Source organism: Vespa mandarinia, chromosome 5 (genome assembly GCF_050613455.1).
Source record: "Vespa mandarinia isolate Hongniang chromosome 5, ASM5061345v1, whole genome shotgun sequence".
In the NCBI taxonomy this organism is placed as follows: Eukaryota; Metazoa; Arthropoda; class Insecta; order Hymenoptera; family Vespidae; genus Vespa; species Vespa mandarinia.
The window spans coordinates 8034282-8061424 of record NC_140814.1 but is presented as its reverse complement, the minus strand read 5'-3'; the positions used below and the strand labels follow the sequence as shown (position 1 = coordinate 8061424).

Sequence of the window (27143 nt, the reverse complement as noted above, 5' to 3'; positions counted from 1 at the left end):
CGCGTTTTTTACATTTTTAAAGTAAGATTTATGTGGATAGAAAACTAACTTAATGCACAAAGCATTTAATGGATAATATAAACACGAGTGATAGAAACACGCGGATAGATAGTCTTCAACGTATACTTCTAAGAATTTAACACACACACACACACACACACACACACACACACACACACATGGATTTTCACACTAGTTGCATTTTACACTATTAAAGATTTTGCTCTTCTTGGCACTCACGGAAAAGAAAATATTTATGTTAAAATAAAAATAGGAAAAAGATTTTCTAAACTAATATTAATCATTCTAGAATGATTAATATTAATATAAAAGAAAAGAAATACTATATGCGATTGAAATAGTAGACGTAAATTGCAGAACTATTTCTGCATAATTTTAAATACGTACACACACGTACCCACGTGCATGCATGCATACATATATACATGTATGTATGACATGTATATGTTTATAATATGTACATCTATGCGTGTATAGTAATTGTATAAGATTAATTGGATAGCGTTTTTAATGACAAAACAAAAATAACGATTAGTAACCTTCTACAATGTGAGAGTTTTTTTTTAATTGCCCAATCATCTAGTTATGTTCTTATCAAATTTTTCAACAGTATGTATTATTTAGTCTGCAGCCAAACGTTCGATGCACTCAAAAAATTCATCGTTTCTCAAACATTTGGAATTTTTTCCAATCATAGATCGTGCATGATGTAACGTGTTATACTTTAAACGAGCTACGGTCTCTTCCAAACTTGATAAATTCCTTTCAATGGCACGTTTTTCGCTATTTAACATCTGTTTGATCGATGAAGCTTTTCTTAAGAACAATGATATTGATTTTATGAAAGAATTATTATCGCGTTCGCGTTCGAGTACCTACCGTATAGCCAACATTTAATCGTAGAAAATTGCGTATTTCAGTGATCGAAGTTTGCGTATAATTATCACGCTTTCGAGTTAATACCGTCTGAGTGGCACAGTTAATGCCGGTACGCTTGATTTTAATGGACGTCGAAAGATTTTTCAAAAGTATTACGACTTTATCCGGGGAACTTTCCTGATATTTTTCCTCGCAATCCACAATTTCCAATTTTAAGTGCGCCACCTTTGTACCGGCCACAGGCGAATGTTTGATTTTCATTTGTCGATTGTTTGAGAATCCGATCACATATTCGTCATAAAAAATTCCATTTTTATGCGATTCGATGCAGAGCAATTTTTCATCAACGTCGTTGGACACGATGTCCTTACTGTCACGATTATATCTCGTTGGGAAAGGTTTTTCTTTGGATTCTTTCCTGTCGTTTATAACCGTTCGATCCTCTTCGAAATCATTTTTGAACGACGTATCGTTTACAACATTTTCTACGTCGTCGTTTCCTTTCGAGTTCGCTTCGTGCTCTATCCATATTTCATTTCGATTCTCTTTTACGTTAGCGTTGTTATCGTTGACATTTAAATCCCTATAATTATGAGACTCTTCGATTTTGTTTTCTCTCTCATCGATGTTTTCCTTTAAATCTTCTTTCTCTCTTGAAACTTGATTGTCCGATCGAAATTGCGTCTATGATCACAAAAACGTTTGGAATATTTTATTTTAGAAAAAATGTATCGAATTTTTACCTTTCGCTTAAGACTCTTCACAATTTCTCGCAGTACTAAATTTTGAGACCTCAATTTATCCGTTTCGCTGTCGCACCCTTTGTCATTGGCTTTCCAAGTAAACTGTCTCAATTTCTTTATAGTTTCCGCGAAGTGGAGTCCGACTTTGGTCAAATTTTCCACGGCTGTGTGAGGAAGCTGAAAGCTAATTTGAAGAACATGTAAAATCGCGGATCGAACTTACCTGCCGCGGTAAGGCGACACAAGATTTTAACGTCGAGATCGAAGTGCTCCAATGTTTCCAACAGATTTGCTAATTCGCGAGCTTTCGCTTCAAAGGATTCTTTTCGCGTCGCGTTTTCCTTCGTTTCCTCCTCAAGGCGACGTATCTAAAAGTAGTTTGCTCGATTATATTAAAATGCGAACTGGATGATTAACGACGTTTATGCGAAACGCGACGGAAAATAGATCCAAATAGATGTGTATCTGTCGACGTAGTATATCGGAAAATGCATCGTCATCGGAAATTAAATGGAAATTACTCTTTCCGGTTTCCGTTCGATGGAACTCGCGAATCAACCGATCCGATCGGAGAATTCGTTATATTAGATTTCGTAAATTAGATTTCACACCGAGAACAGCGTTTGGTTCGCCTAGATAGAAGACAGAAGATCTCGAGATTTTTCTATTGAGCAGGCAACGAAATAGTGCACATGGCAAAAAAGCTAAAGTAAGGAGGAAGGTACTTTGATCGTACAGTTATTCGCATGCGGTCCACTATTGTAATCGAAATTACATTTTCGATCTTTGAAATGGAGTCTCGTATGAACTTTGTATCCATACAACGAAGAAATTTGGGAGTTACATTTACTTTGCGCTATCCAATATCTATTTCTTTTTCTTCGCTTGGATAGCAATTTGGCAGATTCAAAGATGTACCTTTTCTTTAGCTTTCTCGTAAAAATCGGATAATGCCTCGAGCTTTTTTTCCGTCTCTTCGTTTCGCATGCTTCTCGGAATGCTTTCCCGTTTCTTTTCAAGAGATTCCTCCACGATTTTGATCTCGCTTCTACAACGACGATGATACTTGGTAGATGGATGATATTAAAAAAAGATTTCCCTAGACGTTTTTAGTCTAGATATTTTAAAAAATTACGAATAAATTTTGCGAATAATTCAATCGAGCGATCGATCTCGAATGATAGCGCGAGCATTTCATGTGCGAAATAACGAGACGGAGCCATTTACAATTATAGTAGCTCTCTCTCTCTCTCTCTCTCTCTCTCTCTCTCTCTCTCTCTCTCTCTCTCTCTCTCTCTCTCTTTCTCTCTCTTTCTCTCTATCTCTATCGCGCAATCTACTATCGTAGATTGTATGTCTCGTATTGCGGCATAAATTATTGTGGGCGTAATCGCGCGGACAAACGATCGCATTGCGCTCGGCTTAATCCTTCGTACTACATCGGAATGCGAAATGTCATCTCTCTCTCTCCCTCTCTCTCTCTCTCTCTCTCTCTCTCTCTCTTTCTCTCTCTCTATCTCTCTTTGGACGAGTCAACAAACTAAGGACCATCAACTGTAAACACATATATTCAACGTATGAGTGCGTCTATTTGAATTTGCATCAACTCGCTTTCGATCGATCGAGTTCGTCGATGTATTCTCCTTCTTAACGCCGTTGTTGATCTATAGCTTTTTTCATTTCCCCTGTCCCCTTTTATGATAACGGAAGAGCGCATTATCAAACTCAATGGCGAGTTCGAGTTATTCGATCTAGTAGATAGATAGTTCGAATTTCTTCCTCGATAATTTTCTTCCCTTATCTTCTTGTGTCCCTTGCGCGTCGCTATTTATCTGACCGTCCCAATGAAATTTATCACGCGTGTGTTCTATGCTCCGTTTTCTGACTGATGTCAAGCTAGATATTTATGACGATAAATACATCGCGTCTCAGGTTATAAAGATTTCATGTGTTTTATGTGTTTACACACATGCGAATCCTTTACGCTTTCATCTATCCAAATGGATCCTCTATATTGTAAATTAATCGACTTAATATTTAAAAAATTTTTCAAGCTTTGTCCGATAATAATATTAACAATAATAAGAATGAAAGGGAGGAGATGGTAAGCGCATTTTGCAAAAGAATTCCTTAGGAATTTCATTTATTTGGTCAATTCAAGCTTTATTAAGTACGGAGTTTATCTCTGAACGGACTTTGAGCACGTTTCGAATGGAATTTATTTTACACGGAAACGCGAGCACATAGAGAGACGCTTTTTCACAAGAGTTTGTTTCGCTTTGTTTTATATCACGAGCGATTTCGTTTATTGGAACGTGGTTCTACCGCGACCCTCGATTCACGATTGATTTCGGCTGGAAGAAGATTATGACGTGGCCTCGGGGAAAAAATCGAGGAGAAAGAAGAAAAAAGAGAAATAGATGAAAGAAAAAAGAAAAAAACGGAGAAATGGAGGAAGAAAAATGGAAATTGCCCTTTGGACAAACAAACCTCGGAACGTTGAAAGATATTACCCGTTGTTGAATTTTTCAAACCGATATTCAATATTATACCGCGAATCGCACGTGCCGATCGAATATACCAGCAATTGAATTTCTCACGGATTCTTTTTACTACAGAAATTCGAGATACTATCCGCTCGTACGAACAACCAACTAACCAACTGGAGGATGAGGGAATGCATGCTCGATCCAGTTCGACTAATCAAGATTAATGGGAATCGAGATGAATCGACGTACTTCCGCCGATTCGTCCGTACCTTTTCTCCGCGACTCTCCGTCGCCGTATGGATGTATGCACAATATGATGATGAGTAGTCACATATGTTATACGATTCGTTAATAATTAATCAAACCACTCCGTTTCCGTTTAACTATATGTCAAAAATGGCGTCCGAGTTTTATCTGGGCGCTATCAAACACTCTCGATCGATCTCTCGATCTTTCTTCTCGATCAAATGCGCAAGATCTCTTTATAAAATAACGATTTTTGTTTACCTCATCCGCTCCGCTTCCTTTCGTTCACGCATTGCCGTGCTTTTCCAAAGATCCCTCTCGTTTTCCGTCTCTTTCAACCTTATTCTCATTTCCGTGACCTCTCGCATGCATTCCTCGGCGAATCTTTGAATCTCTGAAGATTAATCGACGATTTCTTTTCTTCTTATCCTTCGATGGGTATATATCGCAGGTATATACGTACGACGGCTCGATATCGAACGAAAAAATATAGTACGTGTTTGTGCATTCGTATATTGTGTATTCGCTCGATTCGACCAACAGATCGATTTGATTGCACTATCAGGTCCAATTTCGTAAACCATGCGAATTGGTTATTATTCCGGACGGTATGCTATCGAAATTACTTCCGATTGCTCCTCGAAGCAACGGAGGTTAACGCTCATTATGTTATTATTTAATGCGAAGATCGTGTCCTACCTTGATTTTCGTGATTCAGACGATCGAACCTTTGCGCCTCTCGATGATTCTGCGATCGTAGTTTCATCACGAAAGCCTGCTGTAATTGGATGAACTTTGCATTTACCTCTTCGAGCTTCCTACGCAATTGCAGTGATTCCTGTTGTTCCTTCAAACGATACATATTAAAAATCGAACTTTTCGATTCGACTTCGCGTTATGCGCCTTTTTCTCGTCGAAAAGAAAAAATATTGACTCCGAATTCGGTCATTCTCTGTCAAGGAGTCGACGTGTAACAACACTGTTTCCCAACAAAATCATTCTTCTCCTTTGCCCCGTAAATAAACATGACGTAACCTTTGAACAGAACTTTCCGATTCGCTTGATGCCACAGGTCGTACGCGAATGGCTTTTCTCCCTTCTTCTCTCTTTCTCTTTATTCTCTGACAAGCAGTTTTCGCTGGAAGTTGACCGCGATAGAAATTAATCGATCAAAAATAAATCGCGTCTTTGCCGTTCGACTTTTTCGATCTATCGCGCTAAACTCTAATGTCTTTTTATTCGTGGATTTTAATTATTTAAATAAGTACGCGCTCGAATTTCGCGTCGAACGAACAAGTCGTATCGAAACTCTTTGTTTTATATTTTTTTTTCTTCTTTTTACTCTTACAGTATCATTTTCCCTTTTATTAAATCGATATACCATTGAATATATTGTTATACGTCGCATAACAATCGATTAGAAAAATGTAAATGACGTGGCCGTTTGACATGCGAAATATGATAAATAACTCGGTCAGTCTCGTCGAGTGCCACACGAATATATCGCATCGCGTAACGCTTTTTGCTAGAACATGCTACAGCCAAAGGGTTAAATATCTTCGTCCATGTACAGAGAATGTGGACCTCCTCCTCCCTTTTCCCCTCCTTCCACCTCTTTCTCTCTGTTCGTGATACCTACGTGTCGCATGGAAAAAAAAGGGAAAATAATATGGGAAGAATAAAAAGGATCTTTCCTGTTTCGCACTAATGATCCCACCATTCTCATTTTTCACGATAGAAGCGAAATACGAAGGGGATAACTCTGGAGGGACATTGCGCTGTCCGTTGAACATCCTGGATATTATAGCCATGTCCTATATCTCGATAACAACAATGTCAGACAAAAATAAACGTACGAGAATCCGCTTCTTGTCGTCGCGTCTACTTTATGTCACGACATTTCCAATGATTTTCGTGAAAAGAGAGAAGGTGAAAGATTGAAAGCCAATTGATAGATCCGCTTCGACTAATCATCAGATATGATTGATCACCGGATCGTTATTCATGCCGTTCGATAAAATCCAAGATTATTGTTTTTACGCTCTTACTGTTGGCATTGTTAATCGCATTTATTTTTACGTTTCCGTCTTATTTCGACGGAAATCCCCCGAAAGATTTATCTTTTATCCCCGAGTTTCTTTATTAATCCGCTAAATCGTCCTCATTGTTCGCGATTCGGTTGATCTTTCCTAACGAAAATGACGAGGAACGAGGATATGAACTCGATTAAAAGTTTCAAGACTGATTTCAAGAGCAAAATATGCTTGCATAAAGTTACGATGGTTTGGACTATCGTGAAAAAACTTTTGGTCACTGGCGGACCGAGAAAGAAAAAGAAAAAGAAGAAGAAGAAGAAGAAGAAGAAGAAGAAGAAGATCGTTCTCCTTTATTATTTCTTTTTCTTTCTGTTTTTGTTTTCTTTTTTGTTTCTCTCCTTCGGGCAAAAAGATTGTCAAAAGAAATACGCTAAAGTTTCAACGTCACAAGGACCCTTATCTTGACACAGAATCTACTCACTATTGCGTTCTTTCCAATCTCGATCCTGTCGAACTTTAATGAGGTTCCTAGCTGTTGGATGATGGTACTTTTCTCATGGTATGTTTTCGCTGTAACGCTGACATGTAATTCGCTTGCTCGTATCTCTTCGGCACGTACTTGTCGGGAATAGCAACAGGTATGGGAAGAAAATTTTTAAGTAAAAACGTTGATGGGGAGGATAGCCGTCGTCTTATTTCCTGTGCTTCCTCTTCGATTTATACCAGCGGAAAGAAAGAAGAAGATAGATTTTGGCGTACGACTCGAGGCAAGAGCCTGTGTCGAATAGCGATTGCATAACATACTTTCGATGGAGATGCCTAAAACGAGGAAATGGAAGAGAAAGAAGCCGATGCTATTTGAAAAATCGGAAGAAATTGGTGGTATAAAATAGATGAAAATAGATAAGGTTACTTGATAAGTCGAGTCAAGGATGAACTTATAGGTTCGAATTTTAACGAGACCTTACGCGGGACAAAAGAGATAGAGGAAGAGAGAATCGAAGAGATTGGCCGAGGGAGGACCTTCGACGATATTGACCTATACGTAGAAATGCAACAGGTTCGTCTGTTTTTTTCATTTTCTTTTTTCTTTCTTTTTTTTTTTTCTTTTTTTTTTTCAAAGAGCGTGGGCATACTTTTCCCCAGAGCGGACGACTGTACTGGAAGACGGTACGTAGAGGTACGTCCATACGCGCTAATTTCTTACTTCTTCAATTTTTTTTTATAATTATATTTTGACGGCGAGGGTAAAAAGAGGATCGCGAGGTAAATGATAAGAAAGAGTTTCGATATCTTTCGGCATTAAGTGAACGCGTAGAAGTCGATCTGTGGTGAGACATCGAGTAGATGGGAAAGGAATCGTCGATGGGAATTATTCGAGTGGCTAATCGATCTGGTCTTCGTCGTGGAACAGACAACATTCCATGTAATTCCGTGTTGCCCGAAGGATATGCTATTCGAATTCGCGGAGGAGTCGGAAGCAACGCGTAGAACGTCACTTGAATCATGACTCTTCGGAGGTATTAAGTACCATTGTTCGATAACGTTTGAGAATTCGTCAGGGGAAATATCTCGGTGTTTCTCTCTGCGTCACCTTTGACACGAATATTAAACGTCTTTACTCTTCAATGTCGATTTGACGTTTAGACGAGAGGTCGATAATTTTCGGATCGGCACGGCAAAATAAATCCAAATATTTATCACATCGCGTATCATCGGCGTCATTCATCGTCAAACAGGATAAAAATAATTTTACGACGTGTCCCAAACAAAATGATCCAAACCAGATATGATCTATTCTTTCATCTTTTATCATCGAATCGTCGAATGTTATGCGATGCGATTTCGTCTCATTTTCTAAGATAATATTCCATTACCATAATTGTATTAAGTTTTATCTTATCACAAATAGACGAGAGTGAATCATGGTTCATTGTTAATTATCATCTTATTTCACGAGATATTTATGCGTGAGAAGCGTTGCATGGACATATTCGTTTTAAATTTTCCTAGCAGATCGAATTTAACGAAGACATAGAAATGATGAACTTTTAACTGGATCGTCCGACGTTCATCAATGTAAAACGATCTCTTAAACGCATACGCTCAAATTCGATCTATAAATCCATCGCAAACACCGATAGAAACGGAACGCATCAGCGTATTTCCTACAGCCGCAATTATTTCGAATAGAAGGAAAGGCAGGACGAGAGGGTATGGGAGGAAGCTTATTACGCCAATCGTGGTGCTGTGAGGTATTTAATTAGCATCGGTTATCTATCAACCGATCATCGAAAATCTCTCGTCGAATTAACGGTAGCGCGCTGCGTATGTGCGTTTTGCATTACTTGTAGAGAATTCATTAAAACTTGTATATCGCTTATAAGTAACTTGATTCTAGATCGAAAAAATAGGTATCGTTATTCCATTAAAATATCGATTAACAAATACGCCGAATAGGATAACTTTAATATCAATCAATTTATCGAGTTATTTTTACCGATGCACGATCAAGCGAGCGCATAGAGATTCGCGGAACTCTTTGTTCTTTTTTTCTATTTTATCACCGTTCATCGCTTCGTGTTTCATTACACGTGTGATTTCATTAAAATTACACTTTCGTGTGAATATTACTATTTTAATCGCATGAAAGTATTCTTGGCCGAGAGAGAGAGAGAGAGAGAGAGAGAGAGAGAGAGAGAGAAAGGAAAATGTGGAATGTAAGATCGTTTCTATGGGGAAGGGCAAATCCTTTAATTTATAACGGTAGCCAAGGGGGAAAAAAACTTGTGGGAAATAAAAGGTTCAAGATAAAGGAAGAAAGAGGAAAGTAGAAAAAAAAAAAAAGAAAAGCGTCACACGATCGGACATCGAAGAAGAAGGTGTAGTACCCCGAAGGTGTTAGCTCGAGCGAGTTTCGAGGTGAAACGCGTGCGCGAGTGGTTTTAATCGGAGGCGGAGGGAAGGGTGGGAAGCGAGGGTGGTAGCGGAGGCGCGGTCACGGGGCAGAGAACAGTTGCTCCCCAGTTGGCTTTGGTACGCGTTCCGCGGCTGGGCTCCCGTATCTCGATTTTTCCCTCGTCTCGTTTTGGATCTTTCCTCGAAGTCTTTCTTTTCCTGTCGTGTCGCGACAAGACATTGTCCTCGTCCTTCATCTCTACGTCAAGCAAAGAAAAGAAATAATAGAAGAACAAGAACGGTTCGGGGCAACAACGAAACAGAACAAGGAACATAATTTCAAGAAAGATTCTCACCGTCGGTGAGATGCGACACCAAGGAATGCGGGAATCTTTTATGGTAAACCTTCTTCTTTTTTCCTTTGTTTTCTTTTTTTTTTTCTTCTTCTTCGTCTTTGTCAATCTTCGATCGACGAGTCCTTTTGTTTGTTTTTCTTTAACGTTTCCTTTTATCTCAGTTTATTCTTTAGTTCCTCTGCAAAAGTGACGAATCACGGATGAATTCTACGACTCGTTGCGTACTAAAAAGAGAGGAGGAGATCGATCGATCGCGATCGTGCCACGGCAGACTATACACTTTCCTTGTTTCTTTTTATTTCTCGCGAACATTCGACATTTCTCGTCGAGACATCGAGACGTCGAGACAGCGATTGGGTATCGATTCTCATTTCGCTTATAACAGAAACGTCGTGTATAAGCGCACGTCGACTCGTTCATATAGTGAAAAAGCGAGGAACACAGGGAAATATGTATCAAATCATTATTTATATTATTTCTCCGCGCAAGTTACTATAACAGAATCTTAGGAAAAGAAAGAGCATTAAGACGATACACGTAAAATACTGATCAATTTCTTCTGGCAAGTTAAATTGGTCGTTTATTAAATGCGAAAGAATACGAGTAGCAAGTATATTTATCTTTTTAAAATTAACCCGCGTTATTCTTTCAGACAATATTATCTCGAATAAGAATGAAAAAAGTACTTTTTTCTTTGCACTTTGTATTTTTATCAACGATGAGTCTCCGCTAAGTCTCTCTATTTCTCTTTCTCTATCTCTTTCTCGATATTAAGCTCCAATAGCAGGTAAAGACTTGGCTTTACTCCGACCATGCTGGACAATTTGTTGTTCGGTTCTGAAGTTAAATCGCGTAAATTCTCAAATGGCAGCTATTAAACCGATTTTCGATTTGGGTCGTAGCGGGATCGAGCTAGTACTTCTACTCTTTAAATCATGATCCTCTTTTGCTATTTGCACCTTTAATAAAATTCATTTCTTTCTCTTTCTCTTTCCCTCTCCCTTTCTCTGTGTATCTGTTTCTCTTTACGTTCGACATTTCCACCTACATACATATATGTATATATATATATATATATATATATATATATATATATATATATACACATATCGACGTCTCCTCGCATGATGAATGGCGCGTCAATGTCACATATCGACTACGCCGTCAAACGTGACAGATCCGATACGTTTCGAGTTCATAAAGAGATTATTACCCGATACTCTAGTATAAGGTTGTTTAGATGTCTTTCTAATTTTTGTTCGTTTAGTTATATAAAGTCGGAGGCAATAGGATGGAAGCGATAAAATCGATTCGCCCGATCAGTCGATTTTCTTTTGTGGTTCTACAAGATCCTTCTTGAAGATGGAAAGGGTGAAACTTCGTCCTGGATAAACAGGGAAAAGAATGATGGGAATACAACGATACGGAAGAACGTTAATAGCCCGCATCTACGTTCAAAGATATTTTCGGCATTTTTGTGTTCTTTTCCGTTGATCCGCAGTAGACGCGACCCACTGCCGAGTTTGGTGTTGGTATCATAGCGATAGCCATTAACAGGGTTTTCCTGTTCGTTGCGTTAAAGCCACGCAAGCTAGAGCTTGTGGTCACGTGTTACCTCCATTTTACTTCGAATTTTATCTTTCTTTTGTAACGTAAAAATTTACTTAAAGCCTTGACACGATCTTTTTGTTTCGCATCGCCTTTATTTTAGCTTTGTCACGCAAACGAAGCTAAAGGCTCTAAAGAGAATATGATTAATTATATTTTCAAAGTTTAGTTTAGTTATAGCCGTTCGTCGATTATAAAGGAGAGAAATGGGAAGTCGAGTAAACATCACGAGTGACATTGCTGTTAATCGCGTGAACGTCAAGTGAACTTAGGAAAGATGGGCGGCATTTAAAGTACTTGTACCGTTTCTTCCTTCTATCCTACTACCTTTCAGTTTCTAGTTTCGGTAATAATGAAATTTAATACCGCCTTAATATCGTCGAGGGAGTTGACAATGATTGAATTAAGCGGCGTGAGGTACCGCCATTTCTTTGACACTTGGATCGTTCCTGCATCGTTCGAAGAGGAGGATTCCGAAAGGGATTCATTAACGAATTTTCCACTTTCCATAAAATAGCGCATTTCTTTGGGACGAATTGGCACGTACCTTTTTGCCGCGAAAATATCGGAATTTGAGCGGCAAAGGAAAGGGGTCACGCTTATCGGGTCATCGTTTTATCGCATCTCGTTCGCACTTTTAATCCAAAGAATCGCGACTTCTTCGACGTACTTGCCATTTTCAGGATAGATTTGGACAAAGGCCACGTGTCGCCATTCTTAAAAAAGTATCTCCGACTTGCTTAGAACGTTCATTAACGGAACTGGGTCGACACGTGTTTGGAATTCGATTATTTCGTGTTTAGCGTTCGAGTTATTCTTTTCCGCGATAGAAGAAACGCGTACCTATATCTTTATACGTAGATAATAGATAGATAGATAGATATATATATATATAGAAGATAAAAATATCCCTTTTAAAATCGTAGTTAGAACTAGAAAATCCATTAGGATCATCTTACTTACGGAATAGGAAAAGAGTGAACAAACAGAAACGTGTTACGGCCATCTCATAGGACGATATAGCGCGTTGAATAATTCATATGTTATTCGCGCTCCATAGATCATTCATAGGAACGCGCGCATTTTATAAACTCGTGAAACTTCTCAAGCGGATTCACGTATCGGGGCATGGTCGAGAGACTTTTCAATTATAGATTTTACAACCATCTTCCTTCCTCCGGGCAAGTATCTAACTAGTTATCAACATTGTATTAAGTTGGACAAAGTTTTTCATAGTTCCGTACCTACGCCGGACAGTTATTTCCTCTTCTCTTTTTATTTTCTTTTTTTTCTATTTACTTTTTCTGGAAAAAAAACTTTTTCAAAAGATTCGAAATCACGCTATCCATCGATCTATCGACCTTCTTTCTATGTATCTTTTTCGATTACATACAATATTTTCTTGTTCCTAGTCGTTCCTAGTCAAGAAAAATTTCGTCTCTTTTTTCTTTCGAAAATTATAGCGACAAAAAATATTTTCTCCGTGAAGATTTTTGCGGCAGCGCGTATTTGATGTCACAAATGGAAGCATTTATGAGAATACGATGCGAGGCGATCTACAAAATTCTTTTAATCTCGGTGTCTAGGAAGAAAATAAATTTAGTTGCTTCTCAACGAGTTCAGTGCGAACGCGTGTAAAATGCAATAATCTAATGAACGTAATGCATCTTGTTATATCGGCTGCTCTACTACGAATGTTCGATTTACGTCTTACTATCACGATAGTACGAGCCGCTGTACTCTAAATTGCTTTCTTTTTTCATTGTCGATTAATTGTCAAGCTAGTTTAACGACGTTACGATATTCCTCTTTTTATCTGTATAATGAAAAAGAGCGAATGGATGGACGAAGCGTGCCTAATGAAAGTTTCAACCTCGTTAATTTTCATTCCTCTTTTTTTGAACGGCATCAATCAATTATGAGTAATACACGCGACGATATATATACGGAAAGCGCGTAGAAAAGAGCGTAAAAAAGCGCGTTTACGTTTATCAATTGTTGTCCTATTCCTCTTTTTCTTTCCAACGCTTCCTGGTTTTTTCTTCTAAGAAGATACTTGCACGAGTAGAAGAGTGACTCCGTCGGGAGCATATTTTCCTTTCGGCTCATCCTCTATCTTCTTATATTCTTTCTCGTTCTTATTTCATCACCGTGGACTTCGATTGTCTTTCGAAGTATATTATTTTCTGACCTTTACTTTGTAAATAAAAAAAAATGTAAAAAAAATGTAAAAAAAAAAAAAGAAAAGAAATTGAATCCTTGTTATTCGATATCTCGAAAGCAATACCCTTAACTTAATTTCCATCTACGAATATACCAATTTGCAGGGCTACGATATCACCAACTAATATCTTAAACTCTTAAAGATATCGTAAAATGTTCAAGAAAATAAATCTATTTTGCAGTGATCTTAAGCTTTTCTCGAAGAGAATTAATTAATCTCTTTGCGACCATCGAAGAAGACTGATACGACGAGAGATTTCTAAGATTTTTATCTTCAGAATGCAGTTTCAACTTTTACGACAATGAACTCTTCGGAAATAACTTTTAATTCCTCTTTCTAAATTCGTGGCATCTTAAAGGTATCCTTAAGTACGTTGTACTCCTTATCTTCGAACGGAACAACTAATGTAACGGAAGATGAAGGAAGGTGAATATCTAATGATACTTGACACGATCGCATCGTTAGTGATATATTCTCCTGATTTACATAATAAATAGCTCGTACAATGTCGATAATGCGACCCCTCTAGATTCGAGAATGTCCGTAGGATTATTTCACTCGTATTTGCTTCTCCAGATGTACAAATATTTTCGCGCTTATCGTCGAGAGAATATCGTTCTTCATTACGAAGCGATATAATTGTAGAAATTTGTATAAGCGGATTGAAGAATAATTAGAAAGCAATTATTTCATTTGGAACGATCCTACAGTAAGCAATTTTCAAGTCACCGAATGGGTTCGTTTCGATTTGGTTTATTAATCGTTAGATAATTAGAACGAGTACGAGAGGAACATAGGGCCAATCTCGTCGAAAGATCGTTTTTTACAGTTCGTTCGTTAGATACGGTTGCCGGATGGTCTTTTACGCTCGCAACAAATTTGCGTTAAATTTACTTTATTTCATTGAATTTCGCGCGTTATCGACAATAATGAATGGAAATAAATAATAATACAATCGTAGAATACCCAGAATATTCATAATTATCGATTCAAGAGATTCATGGGAACAAGAGAGAGAGAGAGAGAGAGAGAGAGAGAGAGAGAGAGAGAGAGAGAGAGAGAGAGAGAAGACGGTATCGCTGAATAGTCGAAAATAGGACACCACAGCGATGTCAAGTTGTGCGTGTTTTTCACTTTCCAAGGGAAAAAAGAACGTAGCAGGCAAGAAGTAAAAACATGTGGAGTTTTTCCCTCTTATATGCATTTATGTATGTGTGCACATACATACATACGTACAGACAAAGTTTTATGGGTTTTTTCTTAAACATGCAATAGATCGCTCGGATCTAATGCTCTCTCTTTCTTTAATACGATTTTTTCTTCACTACTTTTTCATATCAATGTCATTAAATTTTTTCCGAGTAAATATTTTTGTATATTGATAAAATACTCTTACGAGATTCCACGAAGCGAAGACGGAATCAAGATATTCGATTACCCGTTACATTGACCCGGGATATAAATTATCTTCATTGCTAATAGCGGATTCAACGGTAGTCGTTATCCCGATGTTGTCTCTTTTATCTAACAAATTCGTTTATCTTCATGAGAGAACATCGAGAGATAATAAAAGATCTTGCACAATGTGTATTCGGAAAAAGGGGAAAAAAAAGAACGAGGAAATACGCACGTTTCGTGCTTCAAACGCGAGTTTACTTTGATTGTATTCTTATTCTCTTGTGGAACGTAATTTCGGCAAACCAGTCAAAAATGTCGCAGATCGATTTTAAGATTTTTCTTTGGGGAAACGATTCGATCGCAGTACTCCGGTTACCGGTGAGGAAAAATAGCTGATAGGACGACATGTAACCTCGTCGAAACCCGACAACCTGGAATACAATCATTTTCGATATATTCACCGATGAAATTGCATCCACTACGAAGTTATTTTTACGGTGAGTTTAAAGCGATTTCCATTCGGCACTCGAATCGTTTCCTGACTCTTCCAATTTTCACGTTCTACCGAAATGAAAATCTTCTTTTCTATCTTTAATATTTGCCTTCAACGACGTAGATATGTACATGCCGTCTCTCGCACCTGTCGCGAACAAGATCACCCGTCTTTCTTTGTTTCTCTTTTGATTCGGAAAAACTAATCCGCGGCCGTATTTCCGAACTTTTCTTACTTCCTCGGACAAGGTTAGATATATATCCTCCGTCATGGTCACGCGATCGAGCTGGAAATCTCCTTAACGCGGCACATTTGATATAATATAGAGGAGATTCTTTCTAGAACGCGATGACACATGTTCTTAACGTCGAAGAACATCTGGGAGAAACGGCGATAGAAATTTTTTGAATAATTTTCATCTTCGGCTTCACGTACCTCGATATCTCACGTCGCAATCGCGGTACACCGGTACAACGCATTTTCGCGAGCACACATAGGACATTCTCCAAGGTATACATACCACGAGAATAAATTTGTTCAAACTTTCTGACGGTTTATGGAACCAACATGCAGTTTCTTTTATCGACTGATCGGAAGCGATAAAGTCGATTACGTTAACATTTACCTACTTATTTTCCTTTCCATTGGTGTAAATAAAATTGGCTCGGTATTTAATCATTGACAATATCAACAGAAAGATTTTCTCTTATTTTATCGGGTGACAATCGATTCGAAAAACTCTTCGATCGTTTTCGTTTCATTCCACAATGATTATTGCATTTTCGCGCGCAAGGGAATAAAAATAAAAGTGCACCCGACAGAGACGAACAGAGAGAGAGAGAGAGAGAGAGAGAGAGAGAGAACGTGCTTCGAGTCGATATCCAGAACATATTCGGTAATATCGGAGAATCGTAGATTCTTAGAGAAACTACATAGATACACTTTGGTTCGTAATGTAGGTATATTTGGTTTATGCGAAATCGCGTTTAGCTGGTTTACGCGATAAATTGGCGCACATTAGTTGAATAGAGTAATTAGTACTTGATAGATTAATACTGGTAACAAGAAGGTGTCAGGGATGTCATCACCAAACGAGATTATCTTAGAAATCGATCGAGGAAATGTGAGATAATTGTTATGGAAATCTATTCGATCGTAGATGTTCGGAATCGAATAAAGGAATCTCTTAAATGGAACTACCACGAGGACATGGGAAAACGGAGAATATGTGAAAATACTCGGTGAAAATGTATTGGCGCGAATTAACGACGCGATGGTCGACTAATCGCGCCGAGGGAAAATGTTCGACAGGGCTCTATCAAGGCCCAAATATCGATATTCGATGTTACTATCGATATACGACGCGCGCGTGTCTTCTGGCATTCACCTGTAAACAATGAGACGGCGATGAATACAGCGATAACATTGCCAATCAATGCTCTTTTCATCGGGCATTTAACTAGCGGATCTGTAAAACCCCTATTGACGTTTACATGATAAAAATTAATCTTCTCTTTCGATCGAATCGCAATCGAAACCGACGCGACTAGCCTATCGCCAAAGTGGAAATTCATTAACACGATGAATGGACTTTCGTTCTCCGAGGATCGTTCAAACTTACGTACGCTTTCGTATTGGACATTCGTCGCGATTCTTGCAATTTGCAATTAAAGTTTTGCAATTTTCTGGATTTATCACGAAACTTGTACGAAAAATTCATCGCGTCGAAAAGGTAGAATTATCTCGGATAGATAATTCTCTTTACATTCCCTCTTACTGCTCTCATTTTCTCTTTATTCCTTATTCATTTTCTTACTGGCTAAGTCGCCTATTCTTCTCGTCTTTCGGTTTAAGGCTCGTGCCTTAATGCTCAAGAGCTGAACTGATTAATGGAATCTCCCCTTGTTTCAGGTGTTGTCGTTGTTTACCTTAGTTTCGCTAATCAAGAACAAACTTCTTTTGACGCGCGATTTGAATTTTCAAACCGAATAAGTAGGTAATATATTTTTTATTTTCAACTTTCACATCGCGTTTTACACTTGCAAATCTTTATTGCGTTTGAAAACTTTCCTGGATACTCATGTTGAAGTCTCTCTCTCTCTCTCTCTCAAGATATGGGTAATTGTAACTAAAAATGCCTTAGGTATATCGTTGACGGAATACGGAGAGCGAGAGTTAGGAATACACTTGCAAGAGTTTCTTCAATGGATATATATAGTGTATCTGTACGTGGGTGTATACCAAGACCACGCCCTCATTCGTCTTCGAGAACGGAAACGACGCATCGAGTTTCGAATAAATTCTCAACTAGACGAAAGGTGCTCCTGTGCGCGATCGAGTGCACTTTCAAGAGACGATGCGACTCCGACCTTACTACATTAATGTTCGTTACGTTAATGTTGTTACAACCGGACAGGAAGATTCGGAAATAGAGATGGAAAACTTGATTGAATCCTTTCAAAGAGGCAAAATTCTGATCCTAAATTGCAGAATACATGATCAAAGAGTCAACTCGTTTGCTAAATGAGACAAAAAATAAACGAGAAAGAAAATTAAAACAAAAAAAGGAAAAAGAAATCCTTGATTTTAAATCGATACGTTGATTGATAAACGAAATCAGTGGAAGAGCGTACCAATCGTTTAGAAAATCTATCAAACTCGGTAGATTTAGCTTGGCGCATTAGTTCATTTAAATAATGTTTTATCCGCCCCCACCCCCCTCCTCTCTCTCTCTTCCTCAACTATTCTCTCTCGTCCAATTGTTTCTCCAGTCATTCTGATCCATTTAATAGAATCAAACGAAAATTAAATTTACGAGTAAACATTGCGATCGAAAACCCAATTTTCTACATTCATCCTAGTATAATGAGTTAGATGCGCCTGTAAGTAAATAAATCATCGAAATTGAAATAAAGATGTTTCTATTTACGCGTATCTTTTTGATCGAAAGAGAACTTTTAACTCTTCGAACAATGTTGCAAACAGTCTTTTGTCGATTCTCAATGTAATATACCTTTGACACTGTGTCAGGATGCTCAATACGTTATAACGCTGCTCGACTTCCTTCCCTTAGTTCTCTTACTCTAAGATGAATCTTTTCAAGTTTACTTCTCCCTCCATTCTCTACTTTGGAAATACTCAATGAAATCTATAGCGTAACGACGTAGACAAAAAAAAAGAAAGGTGGTTATTTTTCTTGTTTCTTCCTTTCATTATTCTTCTCAAGGAGTAAAAACACCGCTCGCAAGCAGGAAAAAGCAAACGCGAGGGTGTATTGAAGAGATTCTTCCGAGTTTTCTTTAGCGCAGAAAAGGAGAGGTAGATAGACAGACACATAGATATGTATATATATATATATATATATATATATAGAGAGAGAGAGAGAGAGTGAGAGAGAGAGAGTCGTCAATCGTTTTAAATCGCGCCGACCTCGAAAAGCGGCCTTTGTTCGGACAAAAAAAGACGCGTTAGTATTTCGCAAGGATTTGTCGAGAGTAAACTCAAAGACACCGTTAGCATAGCTACCACTGGCGCATATTTCGTAAGTAAGAGAAAACAAAGCTTTCTAGTCGTTGTGTTGTCGAGCGGCACTCTACAAGAGCATATCTCGTCTGGGTAACAAATGTCTCTCAGACCACTATCTTCCCACTGTCCTCCTACTATCCCCCTACTACTATCATGAACTTCATCTACCTCTTTTTTATGTGGATTTGCATAGGCAGGATACGGAGGGGAGAGGGATAAAAAGCATCATATAGTATACTTTGGTACCATGGCCTGCATTTAAACTGAAACTTTGTCTTTCAACTTTTCTTTATCTCTGAATTAACTCCAATGGATTTGTCCCTTAGTATTGAACCATAGTCATACTTGAGTTCCGTGTCGTCGAGTACCTCCGGATAACAAGCGTCAAAATCGTTTTAACTCCAAACCAATAAGTTCTTCCTTCGAGATCAACGAAATTTAATCGAAGAACGAATCAGAGCGTGATTGATGAAAAAGCACGTGGAGCGAACAAATTTTTTTTTTTTTTTTTCTTTCTTCTTTCGTCGAAATAAACGTGAGAGATTGTGAATGAACTGTATATTCTCGTCGAACAATGTGATTTTTTCTCTATCGATCTTAAGAAGGGATGTTCGATGGAGTAGAAAAATGAAATTTTCTTTCGTAATGTTAAACACGAAGAGAATAAGAGAGAAAGCGAGAGAGTGAAAGTAGGTAGAGGTGGGGATGACAAGGATAGAAAGAGACAATACAGTAGAATGGTCATGGATATTGACTTTTTTACATTCTTCTCCCCTCCCCCCCACCCTTCTCTCCGCCCCTCACTCTGTCTCGTTCTTCGTTCGTGCAGCGACTTCTTCGACATATCTTCGCATACTCTTTCTATCCTTTTTCATCTTTTCACATTTCCTTTGCTCATCGAAATTCAATCCGCGACTTTTACCATATCGACAAACGCGGAAAACGATCGCTTCGTTGCGAGGAGTCGCATGGAATGTGTAAATGTGTAGACGAGAAAAGAGAAATATAAATTTTCCTAAAGAACTGCCTCGCTGCTATTGACCACGGAATCGTGGAAAGTAATACCATTTCTATCAATCGATTTGACGTATGCTAGCGTTTCGTTAAAAAAATTCAAACGAATTAAAGAACATTGTATTTTCTTTGTTAGATCGATAGCTTCCAACCATCCCATCGTACATATTAAATCAATTTTGTTGCTTATACTGTACTATTCGATACGTGATATTGTTCTCGTTAATTGTACACACACTTTACATTGGCTCTCTCTCTCTCTCTCTCTCTCTCTCTCTCTTTTTTTCTCTCTATTTCTGTCCATTTCCGTTCAATAGGAAACCAAATTTGCATTGAGAAATAAATATAGCCTTTCTCGAGGATCGATAGGTAGATAATTAAAAATAAAATCGGAAAACTGATAAAATAATGATCTCATACAATTGAAAACGTGCCTGTACCGAACGATTAGTAACTCTTTCCAAATGAAAAACCACACGAAATATTGAAGAATACTGTTCTTCGATGTTGAAAAATGTTTCGAACGTTATTGGAATACGAAAGGTTATTCTGCATAGGATAAAAGTACAGCGTGGGAGGAAATTTGTGTTTGCTTCGATCGCGATAGCGTCGTACGATAAGTGAAAGAAAAGGAATTGATTTCTTTCGACCGACATTGCGCGAAACTGACGATGTGAGATTTTAATTATGCAAATTACATATATTTATGAGGGATATAATGTTCCGAAAGAAAACGCTATCTGTCATGCGATCGAGTCTCGACGATGTAAATAAAGTGATAGGATAGAACGGAAGCATTATTACATTTTACTCTAATCGATTCGTTGTGTCTGTTACTTTGAAAATTAATTGATAATGTGTTAAAAGCTTTAAAGCGATTAATAATCGAAGCTAAGAAGGAGGAAAACTCACGGAGGCAAGAAATAAAAGGAAATTGGCAAGAATAGTCAATTTTAAAAGAGGTCAACTCTTTCGACGGCTTTCTCCCATGTTCGAACGTTTGGCGTTTGACTCGCATTTGATTATTAAACTCCTTATTACTCTCTCTCTCTCTCTCTCTCTCTCTCTTTTATACTCAGTGACATTGCCAAAGGGAATTATATTTCTTATCTCGAGAATAGAATACGTCCAACATCCAAACAGGTTTAATCTGTGTTTGCTTAAATATGACAGATGAGAGATATATAGATATCGCTTTAAACTTAGGAAACGAAGCACGTTTAATCGCTGTTTTCTTTCATCCCTTTCGCTGATGAGGCTTCTTTGAAATTATTCGCAAATATCTCTTTATCTACATCCGTTTTTTCTTCTTTCTCTTTTTGTCTCCTTCTATGCTCATAAAAGTTTCCGATAGATGAATAGACGTTAATATTAAAAAATATTTGGTATAGCAAAGAGGAAGAGTGAAAAAAAGAGGCAGAGAAAAGACGGAGATATCGATGAAACGGAAAAACGATCGTTCTACGCTCGTTGGCTTTGATACTAACAATTCCATTTATATGTGTTCCGAGCAATATACGCACTACGATTGTACGAGATTCTTTCACAAGTTTTTACGTACTTACGTAAGTACGTTCCGACTTCGACATCGCGTTAAAACGAGTACGTGGATACTCTTGATAAAATACTATTAGTTGATAATATTTTAGCTTGATCGAATATAAATGAAAATATAAAATACGCACTTTCGTTCCCTTTTTAGTATAATTAAAACATGTTTTCTTAATTATACAAAGTAATGTAATTTTTTCTCATCCTCTCTCTCTCTCTCTCTCTCTCTCTCTCTCTCTCTGTCTCTCTCGGTTTTTTACATATCTATGTAGGTATACAATGTTTGAAATGTTAAGGGACGTTCTCTCTTTCTCTCTCTCTCCTTTTTACTATCTCCTTTTTACTATCTCTTTTTCATCTATATTTTCTATTTTAACAATGACCAAGGAAAAGCATGACATGAAAATCGCAAGCATTCTTTCATATTACGACGGATGGCGTAATATTATTCTCTGAATGGTTTTCGTACAATGGCAAGTTAAAGAGTGAACAGAAGTGTTCTTTTACTGGAATTCTCGCGCTCACCTACGTTTTCACATTATCCAGAAAAGTAGCTAGCCTATTGGTACAATGTACTTGCGCGTGACTTCCTCGCAGACAGAGTAGTTTCTTTCTCGAGTCCTTTGCTCGAGCGAGAAAAATATTTTTTCAAGATGAATGAACTTTTTCCAACAATCATATATATACGATCTATATGATTAACAAAGAACGTACGTTTATATACGATTAGATATCGCATTATCTCTCTTTTTATATATCGTAGATTTTTTTTTATAAGAAATATAAGTATCATCGCTTTGACGCAGTATCGATGCTACTAATTAGTTCGACCTTCTCTTTTTGCCGAGAGTCATTGTTTACCGAGAATCAGTATGAGAAAAATTTGCGTTCGCCTTCGAGAGATAAATAAAAAAAGAAAAGCAAACAATGCCTTTTTCCGATATCCGATTCACACTGCAATATCGAAAATCAAAGTACGATCATCTAAAACAAATATATATACATATATATATATATATATATATACATGTATAAGATTGAATATATCTAAAAGTTACGTACAAAGTTTCGTTAAAATTTATCGCTCGCTGGCCACGGATATAGCTTCCGATATCTGCAAGATTAGAATTTCTGATTATACATGGAGAATTTATGATTGTACATAGAGAATTTTTTCTCTCTCCCTCTCTCTCTCTCTCTCTCTCTCTTTCTCCCTTTCTCCCTTTCTCTCGAGTGGAAGTTAATCCGTCACAATGACACGATCTTATCCGATACAACGAATAAACGTGAACGTCGCCGTCGGTATAAAAATTTATTCGAACTTTTAACTTTGATCAGAAATTTTCCAAGTGTTATGAGTTTCAAACTGTAATTTAAGTAATTTCAAAGTTTGCGTAAATGATCGCAATCCTGTTTTCGTCAGGCGTGTTCATAATTGCCATAATGAGAGGAAGTAAATCACAGGTGGGCGATACTAGCTTTACTATTCTACTGTGGCACCATATACAATATACGTAGATACTCATTGAGTTGTGGTTTAAACTTCTCGTTGGAAGCCAACGGAATTGGGACGGAATTGTGAAACGTCGTAGAGAAACTCTCTTTTAACTTTCCAAACCAGGAGCTTTGCTATTGCTCGATTACATCGATGTTTCCTCTTTTCTTTCTTTTTATTTCCCTCTTTTTCACGGAGGTCTCCTCTTCTTTTTTTTTTTTCGACATTACTTCATTCCCGTTTCATATCGTCCTCCTTAATGAACTTGTTTCTCAATGCTCGCTCTATTTCGAAATTCATTAAAAGGCATCGCTGCTGTATTTTATTTTCCATAGGAAGTGCTTTAATCGTTTCACAAATGCTCTACGGTCGATGATTTTCTTTCGCAGGACAATGCTTATGAATGTCTTCTCCCATCGTGCAATTTCTATCCGACGAATAATTAAAATTTTTTTTTCTACTTTTCAAAAAACATACTCTCCTCTGATTTCTGAACTCGAGAATACAATACCGGTAGCTAGGATCTTTTTTCTTTTCTCTTTTTTTTCTTTTTTTTTTTTGTTCCTTTTTTTTTTTTTTTTTTTGTTTTTTTAGTTGAATCGTTCAAGTCGTGGAAGATGGAAAAAGCGAAGCGAAAAATCGGAAAATGCATTGAATCGGAAAACAACACATTTATACTTGGCCAACAGACTTGTTGTTGAATACTTTCGGGGTTAACGAACGTGAGGTAGCTTTGCGCGGGTAAGCGTGTCTGTATAAAAGAGTAGAGAGGGGGAGAGGTAGAGAAAAGCGTATTCACGGTTATAAAATAGCACGTTCCGTTATATCGGAGATAGCTTCGAGCATGTAAAAAACAGAGAATGTCCAATATTTAAATATTTTTCAGAGTTAATTAATCTGATTTAATTATCCCACGCTTTTGTGATTTTTCGAACGATATTAATATGATTCGACTTATTAATGGTAGAACAAAGGATATGCGACTGACAGGAAACAGGTTGATAAAATTTGCTGGGAGGTTTCTTCAAACTATTGCTCTTTAGGCCTTATGACTCTTTTATAATACTTCGCATATGCTTTCTCTATTTTCTTTCTCTCCCTCTCCTCTCTCTCTCTCTCTCTCTCTCTCTCTACATATTTTATGTCTTTTTCCCTCTTTTTGTACTTCTCTTCGATCGTGGTAGAGCCCCGCGATGCGTCTTCTTTCTCTTCTTCCTCTTCGCCATGTCAATGAATAAGCTTCGATGCTACGTTCGAAGAGAAACAAAAGCTCGTCAGTATTTCCATTTTATTCCGCTCCTTCTATTTCTCTCTCTCCCTCTCTCTCTCTCTCTCTCTCTCTCTCCCCCCCCCTCCTGCCCCTCTTTCCGCCATTCAGAAGGGAAGAATATTTTTATTGTCTTCTTTTTCTGCTTTTCAGGCACGATCACCGAGTGTGTCTTACGCAATCGTCACTGCGAAAAGCTTTTGTTTGTTATAACTTTAAATATAAATTGCAATTTTTAATTCCTTTTGATGCACCGCACAAATCATTTCGACCTTTTACGAATGTAAATGTGTGTGCGCGACTGTCAGCGAGCGTCAACTTTATTTTCAACGAGTGCAACAAATTGGCAGTAACAAATCTAATCAAATTTCGCATTTGGTATATCTACCATAGAGAAAAATAGCTACTCCATACAATTTCAAACAAATAACTCGATGAATTTCAAAATGACGCCCATTGTAATATAAACAGTTTAAATTTAAAAAGCTTCACTTTTTCGTTATATTTCTGGGAGCGTGGCCAGAAGGTAATCGAATTGTTTTTCAAAAAAATTCTTTCTTTTTTAACTTTCAATTTTGATAAATAATTTTTATGAATAGAGAAATATAAGATGACCCCTTTTCGTTAACGAAGTCAAAAGAAGTAAGAGTAAGTTGAAAGGAAGTTAATCGTGCTGTTTCCGTCTCTCTCTTTTTCTTTTTCCTTTTTTAAGCGACAATGTGTGCAGTGTAAACGATAGATCGTTCGTGGGAGAGTCTGAACTAGATAGAATCGCTCGGATATGCAAAGGATGCAGTAATTAAAAGTTAGAAACAGGATCCTGACTATCTGTCAGATACACACTGTGTCTTAAATTCTAACCGTATGACCCTTTTGTCCGAACGACCTGGTTTTTTTTACGAAGAATAAGCATTGAGCTTTCTCCCTTTTTGTCTCGTCGATCTCGCGAATTAAAATTCGCTCGTGGGCGTATCGTTCGTGACTAGGAAAACAAAGATAAACAAAGAAACAAAAAAGTACACGATTGGAAAATTCGATGGCTTGAGCCATTTCAAGGTTGCTCCTGGGTTTTTCTTTCGAGTTTCTCTTTTATTTTTTCTTTTTTTTTTTTTTTCAAGGGATATTAAACGTAATACCTTTGGAAGTATACGCTCAAGTTCGTTCGAAATTCCACTAGCTTTCGTCGATCGAGGAAAAGTTTAGGACACTTGGGGGAGAGAGGGAGAGAGAGAGAGAGAGAGAGAGAGAGAGAGAGAGAGAGAGAGAGAGAGAGAAAGACAGAGAGAGAGAGAGAGAGAGAGAGAAAACGTCGTCGACTACGTTGCCAACTCGGACAGCTGTCAACGACCTCGAGACACTCTCATCGAAACCCACTTCCTGTCTTGCTATTTCCTAAAACTTTTCTCTCGCGAGCTGATCCTCTATCGAAGAAGAAACTTTCTTCTATGACGTACATACCTTCGCCGAGAAGTCCATTGTCTTTCGTCCTTATTACTAAGGACTTTGAAACTGCGGCATTATGTTTGACATCGCTCTTTATACCCATGATTTTAGAAGAGAGACCCACGGTCTAGTAGATCTATTTCTTTCGTGTTTCTTCTTCTTTTTCATCTCTTTGGTGATTTCAAAGAAATGAAGACAAGTTTATGTTATTCTATGAAAAGACACGAAGAAACTTCTTTAATTATCCACTTTTTATTCGGCCTTTCATCAGAGAATTTTGCTATTTAGGCGGCGAAACACGTGTTTCAGAGTAATTTTTAGGGGGAAAGATATAAAAGGATGGTCCCAAATTAAAATGTAAATCGAGCGAATCGTCTGGTTCGTTAATTGAATCGATCAAGTGATAAATTAAATAAAGGGAACAAGAGAGAGAGAGGGAGGGGACGAAAAAAAGCTTCTTTTTTTTTTTTTTTTTTTTTAAGGAGACGGATAATTAAATGACGATTGTACCGAAAGGACAATACAAAATATATATCGAAAGGTGCGGCAAAGTCGACGGTGCGGTACTTTTCAAGTGGTCTCTAGCCGAGTCGAAGGCACGAGGCCAAGGTTAGATGAAACAGGATGCCGTACGGCAGTGTAGTTTTCGTGCCAAAGGATTTTCATCTATTTTCAACAACGACACGATCGTTTATTAGACAATTTTTCTTTTTGCAAAAATCTCGATCGTGAGTTGAAATTCTTTGGCTTTGAAGCATTTCCAATGATTTTCTATTTTACGATCGATTCGACTTCGGTCGGACCATCCCGTTGCTCGTCTAAGAAAGTAAAACGTACCCTTGCTTTCGCTTTTTTCCCCCTGTTCGTGAATTCATTGAGAATCGTACATGAATCTAAAAAGCCAGGATAGAGGATGGCTCTTCACGGTAAAAGGACGAAATGCGAACCTCGTTTTAAAGCGAACGTAAAACTACGTTCATGTCAAGTTATTCAAGTTATTTCCTTCTTTCTTTTCTCGTTCTTTTATTTCAAGTAGATACCGAAAAAGTCACTTTTTACAGGAATGATCACTTTTGTCGTCCGACGTAATTATGCACACAATAGGGCATAGAGGAGGAACAAATGTGTGTAGCGGCATAACTTTGCGAATTGGAAAGATGAAGAAAAATAATTAAAAAAGAAAAACAGTCTTAGTCTATCGCTAAACCGTATCTTTATCTCGGTATCCCAATTTCTTTCACCTATTCACTTTTGATTTCATTGTTCTTTATTCAGAATGGAATGAGAAAAATTCTCGCGAAAAATAATCTCCCTTATGAAAAGAGATAATCGCATCTCGTAACAACGATTATTCTACGGGGGCATTCTCGACGAACAAAACGATTTATTCTTCATTTGAGATTACGAAAAAGTTCTCTTTTTCTATAGTGGAGTAAAAAAAAAGTTCGCTGGCAAAA

The 27143-nt window shown here is 37.7% G+C and overlaps 3 protein-coding genes across 12 annotated transcripts in view; 1 reads left to right on the top strand and 2 right to left on the bottom strand.

Annotated features, from left to right (window-relative positions):
- Arc42 (Activator-recruited cofactor subunit 42) overlaps positions 1-27143 on the bottom strand; it is a 39804-nt gene that overhangs the window by 6180 nt on the left and 6481 nt on the right. The window lies entirely within an intron of this gene.
- On the bottom strand, positions 17-25789 carry LOC146873013 (uncharacterized). The gene is made up of 8 exons (XM_085657087.1): positions 25702-25789; positions 5078-5275; positions 4640-4772; positions 2562-2691; positions 1867-2011; positions 1644-1807; positions 901-1584; positions 17-815 (listed from the first exon to the last, which is right to left on the bottom strand). Exons 1-8 carry the CDS (start codon positions 25787-25789, stop codon positions 642-644), a joined length of 1716 nt encoding a protein of 571 aa, XP_085513213.1. The 3' UTR covers positions 17-641.
- Positions 9450-27143, top strand: part of Nmdar2 (glutamate ionotropic receptor NMDA type subunit 2) — a 65107-nt gene continuing 47413 nt past the window's right edge. For 9 of the 10 annotated variants that reach the window (XM_085657285.1, XM_085657282.1, XM_035866472.2 and 6 more), the window contains exon 1: positions 9450-9711. The gene's annotated coding sequence lies outside the window, so the exon portion shown is untranslated. Of the gene's footprint in view, positions 9712-22824; positions 22946-27143 lie in introns of those variants that run through there. The other variant, XM_035866466.2, reaches the window with a different exon arrangement.